General features: G+C 39.5%; 1 protein-coding gene across 1 annotated transcript; it reads left to right on the top strand.

Moving 5' to 3' along the window:
* The first annotated feature begins 3,611 nt into the window (after nucleotides 1-3,611).
* LOC101874873 (plasminogen-like) lies at nucleotides 3,612-25,276 on the top strand. Its single transcript, XM_005150115.2, has 19 exons — nucleotides 3,612-3,660; nucleotides 6,468-6,603; nucleotides 6,795-6,901; nucleotides 7,723-7,837; nucleotides 8,206-8,369; nucleotides 8,886-9,015; nucleotides 9,139-9,257; nucleotides 10,865-11,027; nucleotides 11,988-12,118; nucleotides 12,962-13,121; nucleotides 14,638-14,828; nucleotides 15,806-15,954; nucleotides 16,660-16,753; nucleotides 18,612-18,729; nucleotides 19,732-19,806; nucleotides 20,338-20,478; nucleotides 22,068-22,174; nucleotides 23,937-24,082; nucleotides 25,118-25,276. Exons 1-19 carry the CDS (start codon nucleotides 3,612-3,614, stop codon nucleotides 25,274-25,276), a joined length of 2,454 nt encoding a protein of 817 aa, XP_005150172.2.
* Nucleotides 25,277-26,175: the final 899 nt, after the last annotated feature.

The following is a 26,175-nucleotide window of genomic DNA, read 5'->3' as shown; positions in this document are numbered from 1 at the left end:
CATCCTGGAAAGTTTTATCCTGTGGTTGTCCAAGCAGCAGTTAGGAAGGACATGGTAAAGCTGATTTTGTTTGAGTGAAGGGAGATGGACTATATGGCTTCTGGGGACCCATTCCAGCCTTTCACTTATTATAGTAGAGGTCACAAACTCACATTTTCAGTGTATGCAGTACATTTCAAATTAAAGATTCAGTAGTAACCACATGTAGAGGAAAATATGGGACCAAACAATTGCAGAAGGACATGAGCTCCAGGCCTGTTCCTCAAACCTTCCTCAGAGGTAGCAAGCTGTAGAGACCTTCAGTTTTGGAAGGAGTTAGGCCTAGACAACCAGTTGTTTATGACCATTAACAAGGACTTTATTCCTCTGAGTATGCTCCATCAGAATACTCTGTCCTTTAGGTTGGTCTCAATCATATGCCAGTATGTGCAGGTCAGAAAGACTAAAGTGAATATTGGTCTCTAATTTAGCAAAGTTATTCAGGACAAGATGTTTTTCTGAAGTATTTGCTACCTGATAATTCATAATCTGGCTATCCCGTATAAGGAGCTTTCAGCACTGCTGGGAGCATGCAGGTAATGCCTGTGGCACTGGTGCTGAGAGCTTGGGTGGATGAGCACCTGAGGAACTAGAACAAGTGCCAGGTGGGAGCCAAAGCCCCAGTTTGGTGGGTGCCAGAAGGACACAAAGTCTCCATCACCAGCTACAGAAGAACTGGCAGAGGCCAGGAGATCAGGCCTGAACAGGTTTGACTTGCGTGCATTTCTCGTCATAGCTGGGGGGCACTCCAGCTAAGAACAACTGAGCTGTCAAGGTGAAGCAACTCCAGAAGTTGCTATTATATTGTGAAAATCAGTTGCAAACCAGCTGTGCTCAGTGTACCCCTGGGGCATGGGGAGCTGCCACTTGAGTGAAATGATGGTGCTTTTAGGCTCATACTGGAGATGTTTTGAGAAAGGAGATTTCTAAGTGTTCCCAGAGTGGTTTGGAAGAGATTTTTCTTCTTTGTCTGAAGAGAGCTATTCTGTTCAGTCAGTTCCTGGGGCAAGGACTCAGTGTGTTGTACTCTTCCCAAAGGAATCAAAAGTACTCTAAAAGATGACCTACAGCACTGAACTGCAGCCTGCCAAGAGAGCAGGGCATGTAGATACAGCCGAAGTGATTAACGGGGACAGTGGCTGTGGGAACTTGAGCACATAAAGCTCTGGGTTCCTGGAAATGCAGTATTTCCTCTTTTCATGTCTATGAGCTATGGGAGGAGATCAGTGGAGAAGGAAGGCGGAAGGTGCAGAAGCCATCCTGTGGAGAAAAGAGGAGGATTACTGCCAGTGGCTCATGGTGAGTTGCAGTACAGCTGCTTAGGTGTCACAAATCTAATGCACAGAGTTCAAAAAAAAGGACAGCAAAAAAGGATTTTCTATTTCAGCCCTCATGGTGTAGGAACACACGCAAACCCAAAACATTCATCAAATGTCTATCAAACTTGTTCCTGAAACTTCCAGATGGGAAGATCCCACTACCTACCCAGGCAAAATTCCAGTTCTTTGCTCTCCTTTGCATGAAAGAGGTTTTAACAAGAGTTAAAGGACACTGCGCTCATTCCCCTTGGAAACCAACTTGGAGTTGGGAATTCTGTGACTAAACGTGGAAAAGTACAAAAAACTAAACAAATTGGCCAATCAATACAAAAGCAGTGTCCGCCACTCACTGTCCTCTTTATTAGCTCTGGTTGTTCATCTCTCACTTGCTATTCCTACCAATGTGTCTTTACCAGGAAAGGAAAATTAGGGAAATTTTCCCTAGTACTTTAGAAGCTGGCTCTTCAGAACAAATTTGCATCTGATGGGGAAACAGTAACATCAGCACAGAGTACAGGGGTATTAAAAATTGTACAAAGCCTGTATAAAAGCTCTCTGAATATTTATATTCCACTGACAGAAGTTACTGAATCAGTGCTTGGAAGTACCTCCTTGATTAACTGATGTCTCCTGTTCATCACTTCAGAAAAACACACACTCCAAGCCAGAGAATCAGAGCTGCATGATGTTCCCTAGCGAAGGTACACAATGAGCAATAACGTACACCTCTCTTTCTCCAAGGTGAAAGCCTAATGCAGCTATTTCATGATCTGGCACTTGACATTCAAATTATTTTTTGTTTTGATTACTGTGCAGTTCTGTGTTTTTCCAAATTAAGAGCACTAATTTGAACTCAAAACTCATTTATTCATTTTATCCATATTTATTTTCCTTTTCAAGGGAGTTGTTTTTTCTTCTAGTTTTTCTAATTTAGATGAAATCTGCACAATGCTTTCACAAATATGTGTGTGTGTGTGTGGGGGGGGGTGTTTTTCCAAATAGATGCCTCTATTTTTCACTGAATCATAAACTTGATTATGTTTTTCAGTTTCTTACAGTGATAATGTTACATTTGGCTTTTTTTCCTTGCTCTTTCCCAGTATTTCATACTTGCACTCTTCCTTTCTCACATGAAATACAGCTTTGAGAAAATAAAACTTCTGAATCTATTAATATTGCTAAATTCAAGTGAACCACCTTTAAGTCTCTTGTATTGTGGTCGGAAGGAAAAAGGGGAACTGAGAAAGAAAAGGAAAGGAATGCGTATTTGAGTAAAACAGATTTTCGTATAAGCTAGTGCTGTGATATGAGCAATGAAAAAATAAATCCGTCACGATCTTTTCAAGTTTATGGACAAATATCTCTGGCCTATTTATCTTGACGGCTTACTGCCAATTTATCTTGAGGGCTAATGCTAGGGATTTAATGGCACTCCTCGTCCAAAAGGTATCATCTGCTGCACCCTTCTGGACGTTACCAGCACGGCACATTCATTCTCTAGAAAATCATAAGCAAAATCAGGTAGGATTACAGAAGAGTTTTCATGAGCAAAGATGTGGCTTCCATTGTTTCTAATAGAAAATGGGCATAAAAATCTCCCTGCTATAAAAATCTCCATGCTATTTACTAACAGATCTAGAGTGACTTGTGACTTCTGCATTTATAGTCTCTAACATTTGCTAACTGAGAACAGAACAAGTAACGCTGTCAGTGGCAGAACAAGCAAGGCATGTTTTTGTATCCCTGCTATAATGTCCTCCTGCATCTCTTGGTGACCCCTTCTCTCTCCTATATCAAACTGTGAAATCTTCAGGTCCTCCATTCCCTCCTCACTCTCAAATATTCCTCTAATCCTGCCTCTTCCCATCCATGTCCCCATAATCTCCTGATGGACATAAGGACAGCCCATCTCTTCCACATCCATGTGTATAAGGTGATGTTCCTGGGATTCACCTGTACATATGCTGACATGCTGGTTGAAACGTACAGACCTGCTGACTGGTCAAGCAGAAATGAATGGTGTTTTCTTCACATTTCCCAGTATCCAGTACAAATGATTGAGTCTGATTTGGTAATCCATCCAATTCAAGGTTGTTTGAATGGCCACACTACGGTAAAGGGGGTCACAGCATGGGAGAATGATTAACTTCATCTACCTGCCTTGTTTGTTTGATGCTACCTCACTGCAGTGCGAGTCAATAAAACTTTGTGCACCGACACACACAACTTCCAGCACCCGCCAACTGGGCCAAAATGGGGATTAGCAAAGCTGCTTTTCTCTTTCTTTTCTTGCTCAGCTCAGGTAAGAGTCTTTGCCTTCTGCTTGCCCAGGTGAGATGGGGGCCACACACTTGCATTTGCGGAAGGTAGGTCCCCAAATCTCTGTGTCACCACTGACGTGGATGGTGATAGATTTAGGTCTTCCTGACCAGAGAGAGTTGCTGTTTAGCTGTGGTTGCTCCAGCATTGTGTTTGTTAGAGACACCAGAAGAGCAACTGCCTTGGTATCTGCATGGGGAGCTAATGACTCCCTCCAGTCATGGAAGAGAGCCCCAAACGCCCTGTACAAAATCCATAGCGGGCAGTGAGACAGTAATCTGTTTTCAGTGATCTTTGGATTGAATGCCAAAGCTGTTTTTACTGCCAAGAATTTCTAAGCACAGTGATCCTGATTTTCACCCTTTATGATAGGAGTTTTAAAGTTTTAAAATTAAATATTTAAAAAAATTAAAAATTAAAATGCTCCTTTATATTCCATCAATTTCTCATCTCTGTTGTCAAGCACTTATAAAAAAATGTTCTCATGTTTTCTGGAGGCAGTAAGTAGAAATTGTATCTTCAGTAACCGAGACCAGCTTCTGCAGCCATACGTTTAGAATTCTTTACAACTCCAAAAGTAGATAGGTATTCCACTAAAGGTAATATATGAGTTTCAAGCTTATTTACAAATTCTGTAAATAAATATCCCACATGTAGTATACACTTAAATCATATTTCAATCAGATATCATATTCTCTAGTACTTTAACACTGCATGTCATTGTATGGCAGTTAAATGACTTTTAGAAAGTACTGGTAAAAATGTATCAGTGCAGTTTCTATGACTTTCTTATAGCTTAACCGTTTAATATATTAGAATAACAGGGACATACCAGTCTTCGGTTGTGCTTGGTTATAAAAGACAGCTGATAAAGTTATTTTTGTTTGCTTATTGTTATCAGCTGTAATTCACTTGCTTTAAAGTGATGGTCCACAAAACTGCCTGCAAATAATTTTTTATGTCTTCTGGATTAGTACTGGTCAAGTCTGGAAAGATACATATGTAAAAAATAAATTGGTTTGCTCACATATATATTTTAATATACTGTTCAATTATCATGTGTCATGTCTGGGTTTATAAAGACTTGGATTTTGTTCAGACTAATACATTCCCTGATGCATTTTAAACCTATTGTATTCTTCTGCAAGTTTTTACATTGCAGTGTTTTTCAAGCATCTTACTTCACATTTTTCAAGCATCTTACTTCACATTTTCTTTTCTGTTATCTAAGCTTCTCCCAGTCTGCGTCCCCTTTTATCTTAGGCATGTCATCCAAAATCTCATGTGTTTGTTCTTAAATCAACTGAAATATATCTTTTTTTTTTTTTTCCTATGGTCACTGAGAAGGAATTTTATCCAAAGTAGAGCTGTTTGGGCAAACATAAAGTTTTAAGAAGGGCCAATAAAGTTAGAAAAGCAATATTTTCCTCTTCTGGTCCTCGCAGTTCTGAAACAGTAGCTTCATCTTATGAAGAAAATCAGGGTAGGGAACACATGTTTGCTGAGTCCATCAGGAGAAATTGGTAGGCTATTGGTGCTTCACACAGTCCTACTAGAACTGTAGGATTAGATACGGGAGGCCTCAGTGTCAGGGATTTCTTAAGACATGCAGATTTTATAGCACTTAAACAACTATGCAGTCACAGAAGATAGCCCTCAGGCAATTAATAATCTTATTTTCTTTATTGGCCCAAATACCTTTTATTTTACCTGAATAGGAGGTAGGTGATGGATGACCTTTATGTCATGGGAATTAATTACACTGGAGTGATTGCAATGAATTGAGCCTAATATTGAGTGTTTGCATAAACAAAAGATACACACCTTTACTTGTGACAATGCTGCACAAGATTATTAATTTCCTGTGTCCATCAATAATAATAATCTAGTTTGAAAAATTAAATCATTAAACCATATCACTTTTATAACCTTGTAACCTGGTGCTGGATATACCAGCAAACTTTTGCAGAAATTAGGAACATAGAATAGGGTTTTTTTGTCCATATAGAAAAACAGACTCTTTATAGACATGAAAGGAAAAAAGCAATTAGATGTCAAACTCCATTGAGAACAACATTTTAGAGGTGTTAAATGAATTAGCAGGTACATCAAATACAGATATCTTATGCACCTGTAGCTTTCAGATATGATAATACTGATTCGTTAATTTAAGATCTTGGGTTAATTTGTTGCCACAGAGATGCATCCTGGCAGTTTCATTAATAAGTCTGCTCAACCCATTACGAAAGAATAATGGTGGCTATTGTAAAAAGCTATATAGTCATCTTATGATGGAGACGAGAGATCTTAAGACAAACAGCTATTCAGTGACCAATAAAACTGTAGTGATTGTACAGTCCACATGGGAGGTCATAATCTCATGTCTTCTGAATTCTTGCTTCTCCAAAACTTTTAATAGTGGTATAACTTCCTTTCATCTTTCTCTGACTGGTGTTTGTTTGACATCATTTACTCCCTCTCCCCAGTGTCTCTCATTCTTGTTTCACATTTCTTGTTCTCAAATTCAAACCCATGCATAACTCCATCCAGAGCTGCTTTTCTATATCACTCTTCTGCTGTTTTTGTCCTGTAACGTGTTACAGTGATACAGCTGTGATTGTGTCAGGAGACATAAATTGCTTCAGTTTATCATCTTTTACTCAGAATTACACAAAATAGATGGTGCCTTCACCTGTCAAAGCTACACGGAAAATGGGACTCGGAGTCAAAGATCTTTCTAACTGCAGCATTCTCATTTCTTAATGCCTTATTCCTTTCCTTCCCTTGCAGTGAAAGGAGATATACTGGATGACTATTTAAGAACAGATGGTATTTGGGTACTTACTCGAAATAAACAGTTTTACAAGACAAATGATGAAAAAGAATGTGCAGAGAAATGTGAAGCAGAGGAAAATTTTAATTGCAGGTAATTTCTGTTGAATCTTAAAATTATGTTATTGTGGGTGTCCGCATATCAATGTTTTCTTACTGTTGCTCAGGACGAAATCCCCACCCTGCTTCAGCTCTGCCTACAGCAGCATCCCCCATGATTTTGCCTTTAGCTTGTGGCTTACCTCTATACTTACATTAACATTGCTTCCTTCTCAATGTCAACAGGGCCTTCCTATTCACCCGGAAAAAGCTACAGTGTTTAACACTGGCTGAAAATGCCAAAATGACAGTGACATTCAACAGTACGGATGCAGTTCTTTTTGAGAAGAAAAGTATGTGCATAGTAATATGCTACACATTTACACGTTAACTCTATTTTAACTTGCATTCTCTGCTGCAGTGTTAGAGTGACCTGTTGGGGGTGGTGACAGTTTCAGTGGAGAGGAGCCTGCACCCATTATTAACTGGGCTGAAAGTGCAGAGAATTCTATATAGAGCATCAAGGCTTATTATATTTGAACTTATATTTCACTCCTTTAGTTGTCTATTATTGGGACCAGGAAGAATAAACATTTATTTTGTAAGTTGTTTCATTTATGCTTAATTCTTACTGTATGCCAGCCTCAGATAAATGTCTGTCTGACCTGTGAGTCTGAGGCTAAGAGCAATCAAACAGTCAGGGGCCATCATGTGACAAACATATTTTGATAAATAAAAATGTTCTGTCTTGAAGGTATAGTTGCATGGCACTTGTATTGCAGAAGTGCTTATGAACAGTGCATTTCAAATAATCTCCAGCTGCTGTTGAAAGACCTTCCTTTTTATCCCAGTAATAGGATAACATAAGCATATATTTTATACTTATCAAAAACAAATGTAACTTGTTATATGCGTTTTCTTAACTACATTTTTTTTTAGCTTTAAACATATGCTTCAGGACTTTTCCTGTGTAGTTGCCAGTAGCTGGTAACTGATCTGTTTTAAAATATCTTATGGAATCACATATTTGTTTGCATGCACAAGAGGTCCAAAACATCCTTAAAACATAGTTCAGTATGAACTACTGAACTTTAGAGTTCTATCTGCACATTCGTAGTGTTAAGAGATTCTGTGTTGTAATACCATTGAATTAACAAAGCAAATTCCATTTCAGTTTACCTTCTACAATGTAAAAAAGGGATTGGGAAGGACTACAGAGGAACAGAATCTAAAACTTGGAGGGGTATTCCATGCCAGATGTGGGCAGAAAAAACACCTCACAACCCAAAGTATGACCTTATTTATGTTTGTCTTCATGTTGTTCTGAATCTTTTCCAAGCTTCCCCTACTTCACAATAGAACCACAGGTCATAAGGAGTTGACTAGATTAGCTAAATGTAAATATTAAAGACAGTCATTTGGGACTGTCATAGTTCTTACAGGCTCTAAGCATCATTGGCAACTGGGACCTAGGGAGAAAGCTACTAATAATCATAGTTACGGAATGTGTTTTCAGATTTCATTTTTAGGTTGCAAAAGGGAATCTGTTTCTCTCATTTTTACTGTGAATGAATAGATCTGCTAGCTTAGCAACTTAGACATTTCCCTTCTGCTCCACTAAATTACTGGAATTAAAATAATTTTAATACTGTTACAGTTATACTCCTGAAAAACACCCCAGAGCAGGGTTAGATAGAAACTACTGCAGGAATCCTGATGGGGATGAAAATGGACCCTGGTGTTACACAACAGATCCTGCTACAAGATTTGATTACTGTAACATCCCAGAGTGCGAGGGCCAGGTCACGCACACTGGAGAAGGTATGTTTATTAGTCATGGAAGCAGTGTTTGAGTAGGTTCCTGCTATTTCTTCTTGCTTTATTATTGCAGATTGGTTTCAAATATTAATTTGGTTCAAGCTGGAACTTAAGAAGCTCTCAACACAAAGGTTGTTTTTCTAACTGGCTCCACTTATCAAAGTGGCTTTGTAAACATGGAGGAACTGAACTTTTTTAATAATTTTTGATACTGTCCTGCTGTTAACCCTAGCAATTTATTTAATTTTAGCAAGAGTAAAGGTTGACCCAAGTGCTGTGTTATGTACAAAATGCCCATTGCTATCAGTACATACAGATATGTGACAAAGTCCTCCCTCCAAATGACACGTATCTCTGAAGCTTTATTCATTTGGTTAAACTATAATGCATGGTCTTCTGGATTCCTTTCATCATTAGCTGGAGCAAACCCCTCCTTTCCTTTCAGTGTAGTCTTGCATGTAGATCAGGATCAGAATTCATGGGCTAGCGCAAACCTTGCTTTGTTTTCATTCTGCTTAGCCCCAACAGTGGAATGCATAAGATGTAATGGTGAAAACTACCATGGAGAAGTTTCCAGAACAGAGTCTGGGCTTGAGTGCCAGCGCTGGGATGCCCAAGAGCCTCATATGCATAGATTTACCTTGAAACAGTGAGTCACACTCAGTGCTGAATTCTTTCCTGCAGTGCCTGGGAGTCCCTGCCTGTAGACAGCCTAATTGCTACAGCTGGCCATAGCTGACTCACAAGCTTCTCTTTCATTTGCATCGTGCAGCTTTCCAGAGAAGGATCTGAAGATGAACTATTGCCGTAATCCCGATGGCGAACTTCGGCCCTGGTGTTTCACTACCAGCCCTACTAAACGCTGGGAATATTGCAACATTCCTCGTTGCAGTGAGTCTGATTTCCTAAGATCACTTTGGAGGGTAGCTCTTCTCATTCAAATAGTGAAGGGAGAGGAAATACAAGAAATCACAGTTCTGAATAACCTGAGGAAATCCTTGTGGACCAGGAAAAGTGCACAGTAATGAGCAGTTACTCACTAAATTTCTGTTACATAAAATCATGTAAGGTCAGCGAGGATGCAGATCTCACAAAGAACAATAGTGTCAAAGATGTTATGGAAACCTTAATTTTTCTTAAACCACCTTACTTTTCAATTTACCTGACAGACAGGGCATTCAGGTTAAATCAGGTGTTAGTTTTCAGCTGACTTGCTAATTCATGTAAAACACCTAAATCACCATGTGGCCACACTGAGATATTTTACCTGGGTCTGGCCAGCACAGCCAGAACTGCCTTTTTCTTATCAAGGCATGAATTCTGACAAATAAGTTCAGGCCTCAGGAGAAAAACCTGACTTATCAGTGAGCCAGCTTAACCCATTAAGCTGAGCACACTAAATCTCGACAGTTCCAAAGCACTGAACAGTGAGATTAGCATTGTTGTTTGGAGAACCGGACTGGAATTTGGGGGTTGTGGAGTCTCCTACATTGGAGATATTCAAGGCCCGCCTGGACAAGTTCCTGTGTGCTGTATTCTAGGTTACCCTGCTCTTGCAGGGGGGTTAGACTAGATGACCTTTCGAGGTCCCTTCCAACCCTTGGGATTCTGGGATTCTGGGATTCTGTGAAATTGCTGTTGGTTTCATCTCTAAAGCTTGCTTTCTTATGCTTCTGCACTTGCCAGTGCTCTAAGTAGCAGCGTGTGTTTTCTAGATGTAGTTCACCTTATCATGCTTAATTACAGATGGAAGAAGGATTATTTATAGACTTCTGTATGATAATGTAAATTGTGAAAGTTACCATAGGCTCTCCATTTTGTGCTTAAAACTTAAAGTTTAAGGAACAAATGAATAGGCCAACCTTTCAGAGTCATACTTGTCTCCTTGTGAAATACCATATATAAGGTATATATAATCGGTATGCACTATAAATTCATTTTCTCTCTGCCTTCTGCAAGTTCTGTGCCTCTGATTGTTACTTTTACTTGCTTTGCAGTTCCCTGTATTCCCAGAACAATTCACTTTCTCCCACTCCTCCTTCTGCAACACTTTCCCAATTCACTGGCTCCAGAAGCTCTGCTCTGAAAGGTTGTTTTGCTTTCTCTCACAATTTTTTCTTGGCCCTTTCTGTGTTTCCACCTTCCCCATGTGTATTATATTCATGAGCTCCCTTCATCCCACTTGTTTCTACAAGACTGTACAGGACTGTTTACTGCCTTTCCAGCTCTGCACTCAGGGGACTGCAGGCACAAAGTCTGTCTTGACCCAGCAAAGTTATTTACTGACTGCTGCAAAAGGGCAGACACAAGACTCCTGTCTGGCAGGAGTCTTGTGCACTTCAGTTTTGCCATGGCTTCCAACAAATGTCACCTGTGCTGAAAATAAAAAAACGCACTTCCGACATTCTGGAAAACAAAGGTTTTGTAAATATATTTGAAAACAGGAATTAGCAGTGGTTTTCTTCTCCTTTTTTATTTTTTTTTTAATCCTGTTACAGCTACACCTCCCCCCGTCTCTGGATCGGGCTCCCAGTGTCTTTCAGGGAAAGGAGAAGACTATAGAGGCAGGATATCCATCACCGAATCAGGAAACGCCTGCCAGCACTGGAACACGCAGTTTCCTCACAGACATGGCTGGATTCCTGGCAGATATCCCTGCAAGTACGCTGTACCTCGTCTTTTTATTAAATATCAAAGAATACAGTTATTCCTTATCGATTCAGGTGCAGAGGAGTACAGGTTTTACACCATTATGTTGATAAACTGGTTTCTCACCTTTTGTCAGCTCCCAGTACTTCCATTCAGGTCTTGCTCTTCATTTTTTTTCTGCATTCCTTTTTTTTTTTTTTTACCAGCTGCTTTATTTACGTGCTTTGCCAAGAAAAGTTGGCCCTAATTATCCTTGAGGTCCCTTCCAACCTGGTATTCTATGATTCTATGATGCTGTGGTCACCTGTTTTCTTCACTGCAGAGTTATAAGTATTTACTATTTTAAAGTTAACAATCTCCTGGCTGTGTTTTAGCACACTTTCAATGTGTTACTCTTCTGAAGAGTGATGCTCCAGCATCCAAGATGCTACAATACCTCCTCAAGCTCCAAGGTCAGAGGAGCTGAGTTTGTGGAGCATTATCAATAGGCAAGGTAGCTGTGACTGATCAGGTTTTCAGCTCTGTATCTTGATCCTGTGGGTTGATAAACCCATCCTGCAAGGTTTCCTGGGTATGTGAAACCCTGTTCATTATCATAGGGCAGACAGCATTGTGCACCGGTGCTCATATGCACACACTTCCAAGATCAGTCTCTGATATCCAGCCTTGCCTGGTTCTTACCATAACGGTCAAATGCATCAATGATTTGTGTTTTGAAGTCAGTTTTTACAGCTGTAACTTTGCCTCAAAAACAAGAGCACTGGAAAAGTTCTTCATATATCATCAAACTTCAGACTGTAAATTTGAAGGCTGCTGATTAGTTTCAAAATAGTTGAGCATAAGGTGATTAATCTCCAAAAAGAGTGAATGTAACCACTGAGTTCTGCATGCAGCAGTTGTTAATAGTAGTTGTGTTGCACACAACTCTAGTCAAAGAAATACGGAGATTTAAAGCTGTTTTTTCTGTTTCAGGGGCTTAGAGGAAAACTACTGTAGGAACCCTGATGGAGAGAAGAGGCCTTGGTGCTACACCACCACCAGCAGCGTTCGGTGGGAATATTGTGCTATTCCCCACTGTGATGAGACAGAACAAGTGACTGTTGGTATGAGTAGTGGAGTGTGTTTGAGCTAAGGACTTTAAAACAGTGAGAGTTTTATTGTTTCTCATTTTAAATGTGATAAATCTTTTTTCAGTCATTTTGTTACTGTTGTTTATGCAGTTTTTCTGCTTGGTATGTTACAAAACCTGCCAAATATTGGACTTTCAATAGTAAATGAAGTGCAGTGAAGGATGTAAACCACCACTGACCTAACAGAAAAAATACAGGATAAAAGAAGTTTATTTTTCTAATGTTCCTTCTTTCCCAAAGGTAGGGAATTTTTAGCAAGTTAATTGAAAAATTAAAAACAGGTTTAGAGACATGAAAAAGGGCTAAGTAAAAGGAAACCTCATTTTTGGAAGGTAGCCACAAAAGAGAGGGCAGATGCTTCCAAAGTAATAAAAATATCATCTGAAACAGACATCATTTAAGCACAAAAAATAACAAGAGATTCTTAGTGCAATCACAAGCAAAATAGAGATTAAAGTTTAATATCATGTCCATTTTAGAAATATACCGGGGCAAATCATTAGCATCTAATCTTTGAGGACTTGCATGTGAACTTGCTGATCTTTAATTCAAGCATATTCACATACCAAAATGAAACAAGTGGTGAATCCTCCAATGAATGATATCTGACATATGAAGCTAATCTGTGAAAGCTTTCTAAGCATCTTTGGAAATGCCCTTCCACTTTTCATGCTGGCCATGATGCTCTCCCTGGAGGCTGCCTGTATAAACAAGTCATTAATTCATGTCATCCTGTGTGTTTGATGCTTTCTTGTGCCTACTCAGTAAGAACATAAAATCATGATGCAAAAGACCAGTTTCTGTTGTTCATTGCAGATGTGCCTATGAAGGTTCCCCTGGTAGAGGAGTGCTACCTAGGCAAAGGCCAGAGTTATCGTGGCACAACTTCCATTACTGCATCAGGAAAAAAATGCCAGGCCTGGAACTCCATGTTCCCACACAGGCATGAAAAAACCCCCGACAGATTCCCAGATGCGTATGTTTATCTCACCTTTTCTTGCTTTATCTGACAATGACTATTGATGACTGTATTACCTTTGCACACTCGTGCTTAAAAACACTGCCAGGAGATGTATCTGTGAAAGAGAATTTTTCAAAGATGCAGAAACGCTTCCTGTTGGTCTCATTTTTAAGTGCCACCTTTTCCTGTTGTTTAAAGTCTGACTAAACTACAGCTATGTACCTTTACTTTTAAATCTGAGCTTCTGTAACCAACACCAGGAGACTTGTATCCAGGGTCTGTACACCTGCTGAAATACATGTTTTGTTTATGAATTTGAGACCTTTGTGGTGGCCTTTCTACTAATTTTATCTGTGGAGAACACAGCATATATGCTGCAAAACACACAGTCAGATATACTACAGTTAGAACTACCATTTAAATGTTCTTTCTAGTTGGAACTGGACACACAGAATTGCATACACTGAATTTTCCCCTTGATTTGTCTCTGTCAGAATAGCAAAACTGGACCAGCCATAACTTAAGGGAGCTGATCATAGTTACTAATATGCCAGCTTTTAATAAGCTTAGGAAAGCAACAGGATGACAATTTCTAGGAAATCCATCATTGTTTGGTGGATTTGTAATCTTTATAAGCAGGAAGGTTGATAGTTTTCTATTTTTTTAACTTTTTGATGATGTCACCCTCAATAAAGTTTTTGGAAATTTTCAGTTATATTTTGGCATCAAAAATACTGATGTATTGAAATCGGAACATCCTCAGAAGGGATGATGTTTTCCACAGACATCTAAAGAAATTGAAGTTAAGCTGTGAAAACAAAGAATTAACATGTTCTAGCATATTAAGAAAAAAGAAAAAAACAAAGCATTCCAGGCTTTTTATTCTGTGTTTTAATTCAAGATGAGAAAATACTGTCACTTTGCAAATTATTGGAGAAGTTCTACTTCACCCTGGCCCAGCAAGCATAGGCATGGGAGTACTCACATGGAATTCAGTAAAGTGTTTTGTTTTGGCTTGGTTTGGTTTGGTTTGTTTGGGGGGGCCTGTCATTTTCATAAATACTTATTTGCCATTCTTCTAAATATGAGAAAGAATTCTTTGACATTTAAAAATAAACAATTTGGAAAAGCGTAATTGCTCACTAACAGTATGGATCTTTCTGTATATTTATTACTAATTCATATGTTCACACAATTGTATGTTCTTATTCACATATACTTATAAATTAAATTATTTGCATATCAGGCATTTAGCTACATAGCACATTGACATATTACAGCCAGAATTTAAGCCAGTTGTTAAATTAGGCTTCCTTATGCATAAATATGTTCATGACTGCTGTACATGTGAAATATAACTCTCCACTCATATTGCAGCCATAAACTTCTTGCTGGTAAAGGGATATCTAGCAATAAGTAAAAAAATAATTTATGTATTTCTACATAGCACAGATCCTCATCTTTTTTGGCAAGGTATTCATATGATTACTTTCAGTCTTAAACACCATGACTATTGTACTGATCTTTGCAGTGATCTGAGGGACAACTATTGTAGAAACCCAGATGGTGATAGCAGCCCATGGTGTTTCACCACTGACCCCAGCGTGACATGGGAGTACTGCAATCTCAAGAGGTGTGATGATCATACACAGGAACACATACCAAATGACCCCCCCGCAACAGTGGCACGAAACGTTGGCCTGACTACACCCAACACACCTGGTAACAGCTGGCTATAAGTGTCACCTCCAGTAGAGTGTGGGTAAAGGAAATACTAATCTATTAAAGCTGTTCTTGAGTAGGGCTGCAACATAACAGTCATATCCCTCTTTTAGTTTTCAGATCTATACTGTCGAATTTTGCAGCAGGTACTCTTTAGTCAGCTCATATCAATATCCTATATAATTTTACAATACACTCTGTAGGATATCTATTTAATTTAGGGGAAAAAGAGGAATGTAAAATTTCTAGTGTTTCTGTAGCTGTGTGTTACTGAAATACAATCATAGTGAAGGTTGTTATTATAGGAATATTGCTTGTGCTGGCTTTATGTTTTCAGGAGGTTGACCTTAGCTTGTATTGTTCATAGGCAACCATGCTTTGTAAAATGTATGCGCCAAGAAAAAACAATGTTTCTCTCTGTCCTGCTTTCTTGCTTTCTGAAACAGTCCTTGCTGGTCAAAGTGGTGTGACAATTCTTAATGTATAGCAGATCTTTCAATGGGTTGTTTAATTTGCTAAAGAAGGTGGCAGGGTTGGATAAAAGATATGTTCTTAAATGGAGCTGTGTACTGTTACCTGTGTGCAGAAGTACCTGAAGCATTGTCCTTGGAAGCAAAAACTGCTCTTTCAGTCCAGTGGGCTGCTAACTCTGAAATATGCTCTCCATTGGAAAGTGCTTACTGATATCCATTTAGCAAGGATCGTGGAGTCTTTTCAGATACTTGTAACATGTTACAAAAAAAGTTTAGCCTGAATTTCCTGGAATGGTCCTCCAATGCAGTTACTCTGTACATCCAGGAAAACATCCACCTGGGCAAACTAAGGGATCCCATCAGAAGGTACGTTTTTTTCTTTCTGCTGTAGACACTAGAAAGCATGCAAGTCCTAAAGGTACTTACTCTGGCTTGTTTCTGCTTACCACCACCACATACAGATTCAGCAGCCAACAATTATTTCCTTTTCCTCTTTCTTCACAGATTGCATTAATGGTGATGGTAAAGATTATCGTGGTACAGTGGCAAAAACTGCAAGGGGCAGAACTTGTCAAGAGTGGAGTTCTCAGAAACCTCATAGCCACAGATATTTCACTCCCATGACTCATCCAAGAGCAGGCCTGGATAAAAATGTAAACAGCTCCTAATGCCATTGGTGTCAATGAACGTTGTCTTCCATCTCCATGATGCCTCAGTAATCACTTCAGGTTCAGTCTTTATAGATAAGGTTAAGTGTATCTGGAAATCACTGAGTTGATAGCCCAGACCTATAACAGCATTGAAGAGAGAAGGATGCACTTTTACATTACTTAGGCTGTTGGTACTTCAAGTACAGATGTATGCCATGGGGTTTATGCTGACAGGCAAGCAGCACAAAAGAAACCAGACAGCGCTTCCCTGCTTTCTGCAAACCCAAACTGATGTCTTTTGTTGTGTGTCACAAAATAAGTAGGCTTCTGGCAAATTCTCAGAGGTGACCTAACTTGCTCTCACTGACTGGAAGAAGGATTAGGCCAACAATGAATGTTTTAGTGCAAAGCACTTAGTCATCTTAAGTCAAACTTTACTTAAGAGGCTTTAAAAAGCACTAGAGCTAGGTGGCTTTTGGTGGATTAAGAAAATAATAGCAATTTTATCATATTTTCCTAATTTCACCTAATGGTTTTGAGATACAGGAAAGACAGATTTTTTTTTTGTCAGAGGAAATAGAAAGCATTTAATATAGAATCATACGGAAATAATTCAAAGTTTTCATTTAAAAGACATGCACTGACAGACTTCTTCATTCTGTGGCTGACATTTGGAGTCTTCATTCTCTGTTTTTGTAATTATTACAGTATTGCAGGAATCCTGATGGAGATGTAAATGGTGTTTGGTGCTTCACAACAGACCCAGAAAAAAAATGGGAATACTGTGAAATCCCACGCTGCTGTAATTATCCTTAAAGACTCTTCTGTCCTCTTTTTCTACGACTTGCTATGATGGTTACAAAATGTTTTCAGTCTGACCATAAAAAATGGCAGTAGGCAGTAGATTTAGCTTTGAATTTAGTTCTGTATGGAAGTTGGGCACAATCATGCACCTATAACAGTTAGCCAAAGTTTAGATAAACTGGTGCTAAGAATCATCAGTAAGATTTCATAGATAATAATCTGCATGCATTTTATCATCAGTGAAGCTAAGCGCTCAGAGTTTGAAATACCCAATGAAGCTGCAAAGAGATATTCCTTCTCTGGGCTCCCTGATGTTCATGCTAGCCTTTCCACGTACTTTGTATCAGTACTAATGCCGTCACAGCATGTTCATATGCTTTTCCTCTTAGTTGCAAGCACAGAGATTACATCTTTTGAAATCCTTTTCATTCTTGACTGACTTAAATGTTATGCTGATCAGGATATTAAAATAATCTGTTCCTAGCTATTTTGCCTTTCTTTTGGGGTAGGGATTGATTCTGGTCCTGGATATTTTACACAGGTTTTCTAAATGACTTTTTTTTTAAGTTATTATTTAGGGACATTACTCAGTGCACTGAACATGTGCAGTGTCTGCTGAAAAATTTAGCACTGAAAGAGACTTCGCCTTTTTTGGTCTCCTGGCAGTGGGGATCAATAACAACTGTAATGCTGTTTGCACACCTGGCAGTCATCTCGCTTGCTTTGCTCTTCCCTTCCTTGCCTGCATTTTGATATAGTTATATTTTATATATATCTGTTAGGGATATGGAGTGTCTACTCTTCATCTTATGTGCTATTATTACAACAGCAACACCCAGAGGCCAGGTCCCTGCTCTGTTGAACTGTGTAGTAATACAAAAGACTGAAGAGTGGTCACTGTCTCAGAAGTATACGACATTCTTCATGCTGGCCATTTAATGTATTCCTCTGTGCAGCAGTGCATTGTGATTGTTCGCATTAATTTTGTTAACCAAACCTAAGAGTTGCACAGACAAAAAGAATAAGGAATAGTATACGAACAACGCATACCATAGCTGTAAAATCCCGCTCCCTGGAACTGCTGTGGTGGAGCTTCACTTTCATCTCTTTTCAAAAGAGCTTTTGAATACTAGATTTTTAAATTAAGATGTAGGGGAACCTTATAGTCTCTTACTTTTGATTACTTTATTAATTGCCTCATACTGGAACTAATAAATTTACACTCATAGCACCATATGGAGCTCTGGAAAGAATTACTCAAGTCTTATGGAGCACCCAAGCTCAATCCATTTTTAAAAGTTCAGAGAGCTTCAAATTAACAAGAAATTAGAATGAGGGCAAAATTAGAATATTTTATGACAAAGGGACAGTCATATTAATATGACAAGGGGACAGATTTTATTTGTAATCTAGGGATTGGTTTAAACTCAACGAAGGTGTACACTGTAATGTTCTAAAATTTAGAAATTGTTCTTATTGTCTGGGAAAAAACTCTTCCACTTTCTTTAGCTCTTCAGCTTCCCTACAGATTTTCTTTTGAATGTGGGCTAGGGTTAGGGTTAGAGTTTTACTGATGTTATCTGACTATGTCCAAATACTTGACATAGTTAGCAAGTTTTTCTAGGTAAATTAGTATTTTCTGATGTCAAATGTGATATATAAGCTCCAGGTTTAAATGCTCAGGTAATGATAATATAATGGAGTCTAAAGGTTCAGCATGTTTCTTTACCTTATTTTCTATTAACCAATATAAAGTAAAAAAAGTCTGATGCCTTTCCCTTTCCATCTGATTGCACTGTGGATGGCATTACAGAACTGCTTTAAAATTCTCCATTATATCTTTTTTCATTCTGTAGCTACTTCTGAGAATGAATGTGGTAAAGTCCTAGTGAGGAGTGAACGAGCCTGTGAGCAATATAGCATGTGCAACGCACCTCCAGGGTCTTGGCCTTGGCATGTCAGTCTCAGGACAAGGTACTGGTGTTTCAGACTATCACCATCCATGGGCGCTAGGGTTTCACAAAGACCAGGCATTAGAAAGAAACTAACAAGAAATAATTCATATGCTTCTGGAGGCTGGCCTTGGTTTCTATATAAAATGCCTTAGCAAGTAAAACATATAATGTCCACATATAGCTACTTATTGGGTCATGGATCCCTAAATCCTCACTTTCTCCTGAATCTCTAGAGCACAAGCTTGAACTGCAGACATTAAGTCAACCCTTTTTTACTGAAACGGGGAAGGAATAATTCCCACTGAGGACAGTGACAGTTAATTGCATTCTGCTTTGGGGGATTTAAGCCCAGGCATATAGCCACCAGACTGTAATGTACACAAATGGATTTTGATCATTCTTTTTTACTCAGCATCCTGTCTGGTTCAAATGTAAATTGATGCTGTGACAACCATGGTTGTGTTAGAAGTCATAGGAAGACCATCATAAAAGACAACTATGTGTAGCATTTCCATAGTCAAAATCAGAGTGGCTGAACAGGAGCTGAAGAAGTGCTTACAGAAAGGCTAATGAAAATTTCTATAGAGTTGTTGACAGTCACCACATTAAATATAATCTCAAGAAGAAATACAAGCCCATAGTAAAGTTTATTTAAAGAACTAGTCCAAAGAACCCTACAAATCAGAAGATGTATCCATTTATGAATTGGTCATCAGGACAAACCTATGTGAAATTGTTAGAAAATACAGTTGTTTTTATTAAGTTCCTGAAAACAAGTGTGTCCTGCTGCAAAAATTTTGCCTGTGTGTCAATTTGTTTTCATGTTTCTCCTTCTAGAGAAGATAAAGCTTGTCCTTTGAAAATCTACATTTGATTTCTCTTGCCATTGGCAAAAGACACATTATGACTGGTAAAACATTTGAATAAAGAGCATATTGCTAATTTACTAATATTTTCCATTGTGCAAAGCATAGATGGTGGAGAATTGTCTTAATGAATGTCATTGTCTTCTCTATTCTAGTATCAATGAGCACCATTGTGCTGGCACTCTGATACATCAACAGTGGGTTCTTACTGCTGCTCGGTGCTTGCAAGAGTGAGTATCTGCTAGAATGAGTGACAGGCATTTCCTAAATCTGTACGAGAGAAATCAACAGAAGAGCAAGATGTACTCAATAATGTGCTTCCTTTACTCCTTATTTCCTGTCTGTCTTGCTAGAGACCTAATTTTTATCTTCCTCTCTTGTCCCAGGCAAAAATGTAGCAGAGCACAACTAGGGTAACTTCTGTTGCCTGCCTTCTCCCCACTCCAAAGCATGCCAAAAAGGGTGCTGATGATGTCCTGGTGCTAATTGCACTTAGTAAAACTGTGGATATGGGTGCTGTGAACACTGGGAGAAGATGCCAGGTTATTTACAGCCCATGGGATTTTTCACCATCATAAAAATCAAACTGTTAAAAGTGCCACATTTTCCTTCTCCCCAGGAATAAACGAGGGCATCTATGTTCAGAAACAGCAGACCTACTATCTTGTTAATTGCAGTTCTCCAGGGAAATCATGAGTCATTGAGTAACATTCCTAATAACATGTATGGGTGTATAACTTTGCCACTGTTGTTTCTTCCAGGTCAACAGAGCCTTCTTCCTACAGGGTGTTTCTTGGAGTACAGAGTCTCAACACAGCAGAGCCATCCCTGCAAATACAAAGTGTTCAGAAAGTGTTAAAGGAGCCAAGTGGAGCAGACATTGCTTTGGTGAAGTTGAACAGGTACCATTTCAGTCCAGGTTTTCCACCCCTAACACCTTTATTCTATAGTCACAAGTTAGCTTAACCTGGAGTTAGCTCTCAGTGGTGGTTGTGGGTGGTATGAGAGAGTGTGAGAATCCCTTTGAGCGCTAGTGTTGGCATCTGTTCAAGGGTGAACTCTGAACATCTCTTCTGGTGAAGGACCCCTTTGGCAGAACCCATGCTATCTTCTTACACAGTTTAAGGAAGGGAAGGACCTTTTATGATGGGAGGGATTTTCATGAGGAATTCCCACACCAGAGGCCTCTGGGACAGAGCCAATGTCTACTCTGTGTTTGTTGCAATCCTATTTTAATCATAGAATAGTTAGGGTTGGAAAGATCATCTAGCTCCAATCCCCCTGCCATGTACAGGAACACCAAACACTAAACCATGTCACCCAGTAACCTGGCCTTGAAAACTGCCAGGGATGGAGCATTCACAGCTTCCCTGGGCAACCCGTTCCAGTGGCTCACCACCCTTACAGTAAAGAACTTCATCCTTACATCCAATCTAAACTTCCGCTGTTTAACCCATTACCCCTTGTCCTATCACTACAGTCCCTAATGAATAGTCCCTCCCCAGCATCCCTGTAGGCCCCCTTCAGATACTGGAAGGCTGCTATGAGGTCTCCACGCAGACTTCTCTTCTCCAGGCTGAACAGCCCCAACTTTCTCAGCCTGTCTTCATATGTGAGGTGCTCCAGTCCCCTGATCATCCTTGTGGCCCTCCTCTGGACTTGTTCCAACAGTTCCATGTCCTTTTTATGTTGAGGACACCAGAACTGTGCACATTGCTGCAAGTGGGGTCTTACAAGAGCAGAGTAGAGTCGAACGCGTTGCACAAGTCCAGGTAGATGACGTCAACTGCTCTACCCCTGTCCATCAGTTCCATAGCCCCATCATAGAAGGCCACCAAATTGGTCAGGTAGGATTTCCCCTTAGTGAAGCCATGCTGGCTGTCATCAAGAACCTTGTTTTTTATGTGCCCTAGCATGCCTTCCAGGAGAATCTGCTCCAAGATTTTGACAGGTTCTAGGGTTAGTAATGTGTGCGATACTGTGTGTCATCTACAACTTTATCACCCATGTAAATAGAGGAGAAAGGAATTTTCTGCAGCACCATCTTTACCTGCTTATTTACTCATTCATTCATCCTTCTCTCCTGCCATGAAGTCCCTGAAAATGTCCATCATCTCTGAGGCAAGGATGATATAAGTCAGGCTCACACCACCTACAAGGTTTACTAAAGGGCTGGGCTTGGACCTGTGCATGTTCCTGTATGCACCCAAGGGGTAACCAGAAATTAGAGATTAGTACTAAAGTACTACACTGCAAACACACTCACACTGAGACTGCACCCACAGAAACATCCCAGAAACTTTCAGTTGCTGTAACTAACCCCTTTATTTTCACTAAGTAACTATCTTGCAACCATCTATACAGTTGTAGGGCACCCTCAGCTTCTCCACCCTTCTCCACAGGATTTCTATGCAGAGCCTTCTGCAAACAAAGACTGAACCAGCTGATGGCCATTTTAATAAGGATCTATTAATTATTTTTTGTTTTCTAGTCCTGTAACAATTACTGACCGTGTCAAACCAGTTTGCTTGCCTGAAACCAGCCTGATGGTAGGAAGAAACGCAGTATGTTTTCTAACTGCCTGGGGGAAAACAAGAGGTAAAGCATGTTTGGTGCAATTGCTAACTTGGGATTTTCAAATCCTACCCAAAAATATGTGGTTTATTTCTTTTATTTTATTATTTTTATTTCTTGCTCCTCATTGGTCACATACACTGAATTCACTGAACAGGAGAAAGAGAGATGAGAACTACCACCTTTTATCCCTGTCTTATTTAGGTCTTTCTTCAGCTTAGATACACACTATACTTGTCCAAATAAGCGCAATACTCAAATAATGCCCTTGCCTTTAATTTTTATCTTCAGATATACATTTTTTTAACATCTGAATGAAGCTTGCATTTGCTTTCCTCTAATCTAAACATTACTGTCTGCATTAGCTTCTGCAGGGACCTACATTCATTTCAGACTGATAGGATATATGGGCAAGCATCAGCTTAAAATCTTGTATCTGAGATAAGATAGCACCCCAGGAACCATGAAGAGGCTAAGTCAGACCTTACTCAGGTCCAGCCACCTTTTGTGGCAAAATGAGTTCAAACCAAAGGTTTTTAATGTTAGTAAAACCATTAACAGATTTTTATTCACAGTGTAGCTTTAAAAACTGACCTTGGGGTCTCCTGCTGCACAGGTCTCACTCCCCCTAAACTGTAGGCTGAGAATACCCAGTTTTCTTTGACCCATTTTTTACTGCAGTATGAGGCAATTCCTCATCCCTGCAACTTCCAGCAGTGATGCTGGCATCTGGCTTCATTCAGTCCCAGCTTCCATATACATACTTTTGGCCTTGTTGAGCTATATGCAAGTGATGCCCTTCCCATCCCGTTTGCCAGACAGCACCTTATTAATACTCTACCCGTGAAACAAAGCCAGTGGATTTTATTTTGTGTGTGCATCCATGGAATTAAAAGAAAGAAACACAAATTAACAGGACATGTACCTGTCTCTGAGTTTCACCATACAAAGCTTACACATATACTGCAGTACCTTTGCCCTTTCTTGTGTTATTTAGCCATAAAACTGATGCCATGAAAATGGTACTTAATAATAATTTCTCTATTATTAGTGTAACTCATCAGCATTATCAAGAAACAATTTTCTCCAGCATAATCAGTATTTACAGGCTTTCTTCTCACCCATTTTCCCTTTTTTACCTTGCTTTTTTTTCTTTTTTGTTCAGCTTGCCACACGATGGCAGCTGTTTCCTATGTTCTAGTGATCCCAGCCACAAAAAATGGTACAGGCTAGATTTCTTCTGGAAGTGCATTAGGATGGAAAACTGAACAGACCATTGTTGTATTTAGGCAGTAGGAGAGAGGGTCCTGCCATGTCATACAATTAGTTCCTGAGATCTGCAGGGAAGGGAGAACAGAGCCAGAGTCCCACATCTAAATAAACCCTGTTTGGGAAAATTCAGCCTTGGCATCAGGAAAATTCTCCTTGCCTGGAGAACACTTTATGCTTGAAAGAATTCAAATTAAGTAAACCCAGGTTAACATTTTTCATCCTGAAACAAGCCATTGCTACTGCACCCTATTGAAAGCCTGCAAACAGCCACAATGGCTCAGAATACCAAGAATTTGTTTTTATTTATTAGTAACACTTTACAAAGACCACTGACCTCTGCTTGTTGAGGTAGGTATGATCCAAGTACAAAATAGATTTAATAAGGCCCCTCAAGGAGCTCAGAGACTACAGCAGAGATGGGGATGGATCCCAGTCTTTTCATTATTGATGCTTCACAGGATCAAAATGCCCAGGCTACCATTTATAACTTATATTTTCTTGGTTGCTCAAAAAGGTACTGATACAGACAACAGATTAAAAGACGTTGAATTTCCCGTGCTTGAAAATAGAATATGTAATCTCCCTGAATTTCTGAATGGAAGTGTCAGAAATCATGAGTTTTGTGGTGGATTTACCTTTGGAAGCATAGATAACTGTGAGGTAAGAATAATCTAGCTGTGAGCGTAAGCAGCTCAAATGACAATTTGTACTTTCAAGGCTCAGAAATAGCTTCAGCAACTCAAGGCTTCTGCCTGAAGCATAAAAATTGAGGCTTATTTACCATGTTTTCTTCACTCACACAGTTAACTACAATAGCAGGAAAATTGTGTAGGGCAATTTTGCCTTCCTTTCAGAACTGCATGTTGGCATATTTTACTCATTGTAGCCTAGTGTTGTGAATGCCCCACCTCACGTGAAATATAAAATATACTTCAATATACTATCTGGACTTCCCTTTATTCCTAGAGACAGAGAGGAAACTAGTTGTTGATTCTGGTGCAGCCTGGAGTTGTATCACATCTTCATTTATGTATCATGTCTTCATTTAATCCCTTGATTAAATAAAGCTTGAAGTGCTTCCAGTTTTCTCAGTAGGTGAAAAGACTTTTAAAATGTGGTTTTCTTAATGGAGGCCATCATGATGGGGGCCTTTCAATAAAATGCTGGTAACTACTTGGTGACAGTCAGAAAGAAAATGCTGGTCTGTCTGAGCATGTGTTTAAGACTTTGCAAACGATATTTCTGACAGTGCATTTATTGATAGGCTTACAAATTATTGGACATAGGTATTCTTATCCTATGATGCCTGGATTTTAAGGAACAGCATTAAAACAATTAAACTCATTTTGACCAGGGTGAAGTAGGCCAGAGGATGTGGAAAATCAAGAAACTTCCTTTTTGTGTATGTCATTTGCCTTACAATGATCTTGGGATGTTCCTACATCCATGATTAGATCTTCAGATGGTAGATCTTCAGAGCATGGGTATGGCCTGGATGCTTGGAAACAGCTCTGGGGTTTTTAAATTGCTTTAGTCCAGCAGGTCTAATAAAACACTCTTCCTCTCTCTACATCCCTTGCCTCTGTCATATTTTGAGACCTTTGGAGTTAGCACAATATTATTCCTGCCAAACATTTTGCTCTTTGTGTCTAATGTCTCCACTAGAGAAGTCACCTTATTCTCTCTCCTCCCTAGGCTGAAGCTGGAGGACCTTTGGTCTGCCAAGATAAGGACAGATTTGTCCAGTATGGAGTCACCTCTTGGGGACTGGATTGTACCCAGGCATCAAGGCCTGTTTTTGTCCAAATTCCTCGTTTCATTTCTTGGATCAAGAATGCAATGCTTGCCCACTGAATCTACATGCAGGCTAGCTTTTCTGGAAAGCATTCCAAGCATGGTTTTAAATTGTAATAATTCATAAGAATTTTAAATAAATATAATTACTGGCTGAACTGGCTGAAGTAGTTATTGCAAAGGAATAGCTGAGTTGGCCAATTATTACTGTCTATCAGTGTGTCCGTGTTGTGCCTGGTAAGTCAAACATGTCGCATGTGGCAGCAGCTGCAAGGTTCCTACTTCACCCCCCTCTTTAAGACATGCTCCAGCTCCTAAAAGTGGCTTCTTCTTTGTTGAGAAATCTGCTTTTCTCCTCTGTAAATGCAAACAGCTGGCCTAGCTCTGTGTGCAAGGTCTTTTCTGTGCAAGAAACTTTATCCCAAATCAATCTACCCATCATTAGCATCTGCTCCCCTTTCTGTTGGTGGTCCCGGCACTGCCTAATGGCAGTTTCAGGTGTTTGTTATCATCTTTTGCTAGTAGATACCAAATTGTGCCTGCTGGGGCTCTGCCAACCTAGATGATACCATTGCCTGCAAAGGTTTTGTACAGTCTGCCTCTAATTCACATGTCACAGTAGCAAAACATGTGCAGCTGCGTACTCCTCATGGAACCCAGCGACCCCACACATTTGTCACTGAAGTGCTGCTGCTGTTTCATGTAAACCAATGGCTGTTTTTCTTGATATCAAGGCTTAAAAAATGCCATTCTTGCCAGACACTCGTCAGTGTACCTTACGATACTATTTGGTTAGATTTGGCACAAACATCAGTGTAGCTCTTCCTGGACATTAATAAATATGGCAATATTCATGTCACTATGCATCACATTTGGAAATTGGGTTTCTTTCCCAGAAGTCCATGTGATTCATAGCAGTCCTTCCTCTTGCTACAGGGTGTATTCAGGGGCTGAACAAT

This window comes from Melopsittacus undulatus, chromosome 3, assembly GCF_012275295.1.
Source record: "Melopsittacus undulatus isolate bMelUnd1 chromosome 3, bMelUnd1.mat.Z, whole genome shotgun sequence".
Taxonomy (NCBI): Eukaryota; Metazoa; Chordata; class Aves; order Psittaciformes; family Psittaculidae; genus Melopsittacus; species Melopsittacus undulatus.
The sequence above is the reverse complement of the archived record's forward strand: the minus strand, read 5'-3'. Positions and strand labels throughout refer to the sequence as shown.

Excerpts from the sequence above, each read along its gene's own strand:
- LOC101874873 (XM_005150115.2), top strand. The coding sequence starts at position 3,612 with ATGGGGATTAGCAAAGCTGCTTTTCTCTTTCTTTTCTTGCTCAGCTCA. Across the intron at positions 12,119-12,961 it reads GACAGAACAAGTGACTGTTG|ATGTGCCTATGAAGGTTCCC; the intron begins GTATGAGTAGTG and ends TGTTCATTGCAG. Across the intron at positions 16,754-18,611 it reads CTGTGAAATCCCACGCTGCT|CTACTTCTGAGAATGAATGT; the intron begins GTAATTATCCTT and ends TTCATTCTGTAG.